This window comes from Raphanus sativus, chromosome 9, assembly GCF_000801105.2.
Source record: "Raphanus sativus cultivar WK10039 chromosome 9, ASM80110v3, whole genome shotgun sequence".
In the NCBI taxonomy this organism is placed as follows: Eukaryota; Viridiplantae; Streptophyta; class Magnoliopsida; order Brassicales; family Brassicaceae; genus Raphanus; species Raphanus sativus.
Window position 1 is genome coordinate 4,658,405 of NC_079519.1, and position 3,331 is coordinate 4,661,735.

General features: G+C 36.5%; 1 protein-coding gene across 2 annotated transcripts; it reads right to left on the bottom strand.

The window, feature by feature from the left end:
- Positions 1-225: 225 nt before the first annotated feature.
- On the bottom strand, positions 226-2,675 carry LOC108824146 (probable complex I intermediate-associated protein 30). Of its 2 annotated transcripts, XM_056993452.1 has the most exons (8): positions 2,517-2,675; positions 2,035-2,146; positions 1,697-1,810; positions 1,438-1,494; positions 1,040-1,131; positions 877-956; positions 701-800; positions 226-607 (listed from the first exon to the last, which is right to left on the bottom strand). In XM_056993452.1, the coding sequence occupies exons 2-8, from the start codon at positions 2,084-2,086 to the stop codon at positions 416-418; spliced, it is 687 nt and encodes a 228-aa protein (XP_056849432.1). In that variant the 5' UTR covers positions 2,087-2,146; positions 2,517-2,675; the 3' UTR covers positions 226-415. The 2 variants fall into 2 exon arrangements, with proteins under 2 accessions (XP_056849432.1, XP_056849431.1); XM_056993451.1 differs by lacking the exons at positions 226-607; positions 2,517-2,675 and adding an exon at positions 2,397-2,415 and having other exon boundaries at positions 705-956.
- Between the last annotated feature and the right edge of the window lie 656 nt (positions 2,676-3,331).

Consider the following 3,331-nt stretch of genomic DNA (forward strand, 5'->3'; position numbering starts at 1 on the left):
TTTGCTTAAAAAAACAATTTTCCGTAAAAATTCGTACGGACAAAGTGATTAAAGATGCTAAACAAAGAGAGATGTGATGTCGTGACCCTACGTTGCACACACCCACCCTATTCTTATCGGTTCAAACGTTAGTCACAATGTGTGATTATTGTTCTCCAATAGTTTGATTATTTTTATTTTTTTCCATCGTCAAGTTAAGGTATATTTTTGATCTGATCGAGCAACTTGCTTAATATGGCCCATGTAATTTTATTCATTGACTTTTTGTTCTATTACAGCCAAGACAACTTGCTGCAAGTGTCATTTCACAAACGTTTTTCTTTTGTCCACCAATTTGGATCCGGTTAACTCAATTCCCGGTTTTACAAGTGAACCAAACCAGAGAACATGAGTTTCTTTTTGTCGGCATCATTCATCATGGCATTCTCAATGCATTGATCCAGTCAATTTCGACTCTGAAATCGCCTGCGCCTAGTTTAGCTCCAATAAAACCACCTCCTTGTGAGTTAACTGATAGAGACATACCCACAACACGACCAGGGTTCATCTCCATGTCTGCATCAATCACGTTTCCTTTCCATGTTGGCAAGTAGCGTGTTAAAGGAACCTGAAAAAAAAAATTGTCAAACTAGGTTTAGGTTATTTAACAAAACCTTATTTTTTACACAAGTTGCCTGTCGAAAAAGTAGATGAGACTTGCCTTAGCTGTATACCAGTTTCCCTTTGGAGCAAAAACAAAAGCTTGCCATGAGTTATCTTCTGCTTGTCCTGGCGAGTTTACCCAATTCTCTGTATATATCTGAAATTAAAATAGCGGTTTAGTTTTTAAGAAAGCGAAGCTATAAACATCTTATGTTGTTGAGCATGAGACTCATAGTAGATATGTAGCATCTTCCATCTCCTTTAAGCCTCATGGCTATTGAATCATACCCGTCGAGATCAATAAAGCCATCAAACTACAAAAGGCGAAGCTGGTTTCAGTTAGGTTTCAAGTGAAGACGATGTTGATGATTAGTAAGGAAAAGGGTATGTGTTTAACCTTCTTTGAGCGCATTCCACAGAAACCACTCCGGTTAATACTCAACTTTGAACCTTCGTTCATCTCCGTAGAGAGGTTCCCAGAGAAAACACCTTAGAAAAGAGGTATACAGTGAAAATGGATGCAGTCCAATTGCAGAAATAAACATGATGAGTCATTTTCATGCATGTAATTTCACCAGAGACGCATAAAAGACACATAAACGACTAACACCAAACAAATTGCAGATCAAAAATTGAAGAAAAAAATGGTGTGGAGAATCCTAATTAACATTTCCATGCCCCTCTAGACTAAAAGACTTGTCATTACATGAGCAAATGACAAGTCTATCAGAACCAAGCAAAGGAGCAAGAAAAGGAAAAGGGGTAAGCATACTTGAACACTATACATACACTAACCAGTGCAATCTGATCCATTTCCTCCATCTTTAATCTCCAACGAAGCCGAAGATAATCCTAAACACACGACAATGAGCAGAACACATGAAAGAATTGCTTACATACTGCAGAATATCTTAAGATTTTATTTCGTCTCAATAGTTGTTAATATGAATCAAAGAGGAATGGATTGTAAAAGAAAATAAAAATTATCTTAAGCAGGACATAGGTACGGTAACATCACTATGAGCAGATGCCAGAACGTGTGTGTTTTAAGTACCTCCATATTCAAAATCAGAATACAGGTGCCATCTCTTCAGGTCTTCTTTTGAACTGAACTTGAATATACACTTCTCCGCAGGCGGTACCATTTCCTCGAGCTCCCACGTTAGAGCTGAAGTATGTACATCGTCCAAAACAAGTTTTTTTTTAAAGAAGACGCAAAACCTTCATCCCTAGTCTTCAAACATAATCTTTCTTTCCAGGCAAAGACATTTGATTATAAGGCAACTTAAAACAAGATAAGGAAATCAATAGCAACAAAAATTCAACAAGTTACAAGAAGTGTTAAAACATGTTAATTTGACTAGTCTCAGCAGAAGAACAAAATAAAAATACCTTTCTTTGTTGCATTCACCGAGGCTTGCCACAATGATCTGAACCGTGACATTCTTCTAAACCTCCTGACTGGAGGGTCAACTTCTTTCCCAAATGGCAATAGAGGAAAACCCTGTACAATAATAAACTAGTAAGAACTTGAGCGGTGGCTGCAAGTTTTAACCTTTATCAGGAAGTCATGAACTCACAACCTAGAGATCCTATTAAAAAAAAACAAAATCAATAAGAAATGTCTTTTATCCATCTAAGAAGAGATAGCAAGTGAACTGACTTCAGCTAATCAAGAGCCTAAGCTATGATCAAATCTTAAAACCATTTTGAATTCATCCGCATAAAATAATGAATCCCCTTAAAAAATATACTTGCAAAGAAGACTATTTGCCCACTGAGGCATTTCATCAAACACTTGGAAGACATAATTTTAAAAACAAAATCAACATCTACCAATCAAAAGAAAAAAAAAAAAAAAAACAACGAACCACCTTAGTTTTTTTCTTTATGTACAGACAAGACACACACTCCACTAATTAAACCGTCACCGCCGTTTCACAATTACTGGGCAACGTCGGCCACCGATACCCACTCCCGTTTCCTTGACGGGTGTTTATTCATTTCACTGTATTATTTTGGCCCATGAGGCCCACTAAGGCCCAACACTGTGGCTCGGCTTTTATGTTTGTTCAAAGATTCTATTTTTTTGTGCGTTTTATCGAGAATATTACCCTACACACACATTACAAGTTCTTAATTACACACACAGACACTTTGACTTCTTCACACACTTTCTCCATACGAAATGACCAATATGACCCTCATTCATAACGTAAGTGGTTTTCAGAAATTTGCAGTCACAACAATGGTTCCTAACTAGATAATTACTAACCAAATCAAACTGATCAACCACAAAAACAATAAAACAATTAATATTTATAATAACCTTGTAACCTTATCTCTTCCCCTATCCATTCAAAATATATTAATGAATCCTAATTTCTTTCTCCTCCAACAACATTTTCTAGATCCAGAAATCTAAAAGCAAAATTGAACCTTAATCTCATTTCTCACTTTCGACATCTTCTTGATTCATGTTTATTCATCTCTGATTCTTGATCTTTGTTTCTCGATATTAAAATCTCGTTCTCTGTTTTTGGATATCAATCTCTGTTCTTTCCCCCTCCGTTAATTCACAAACAAACTCCACATCCATCAAACTCTTATTACGTTCTCTCACTTGCGGAATCAAAGCTATTAGAATCGGTCGGCGTTGTGGTTCACTCCAAGTTTCCGACATGGAAGA

Bases quoted from the DNA above. Each gene is read 5' to 3' on its own strand.
- LOC108824146 (XM_056993452.1), bottom strand. From the start codon at position 2,086: ATGTCACGGTTCAGATCATTGTGGCAAGCCTCGGTGAATGCAACAAAG. The intron at 1,811-2,034 runs GTATTTTTATTT...TACATACTTCAG, and splicing joins GGTGAATGCAACAAAGAAAG to CTCTAACGTGGGAGCTCGAG. The intron at 608-700 runs GCAAGTCTCATC...TTTTTTTTTCAG, and splicing joins GAAACTGGTATACAGCTAAG to GTTCCTTTAACACGCTACTT.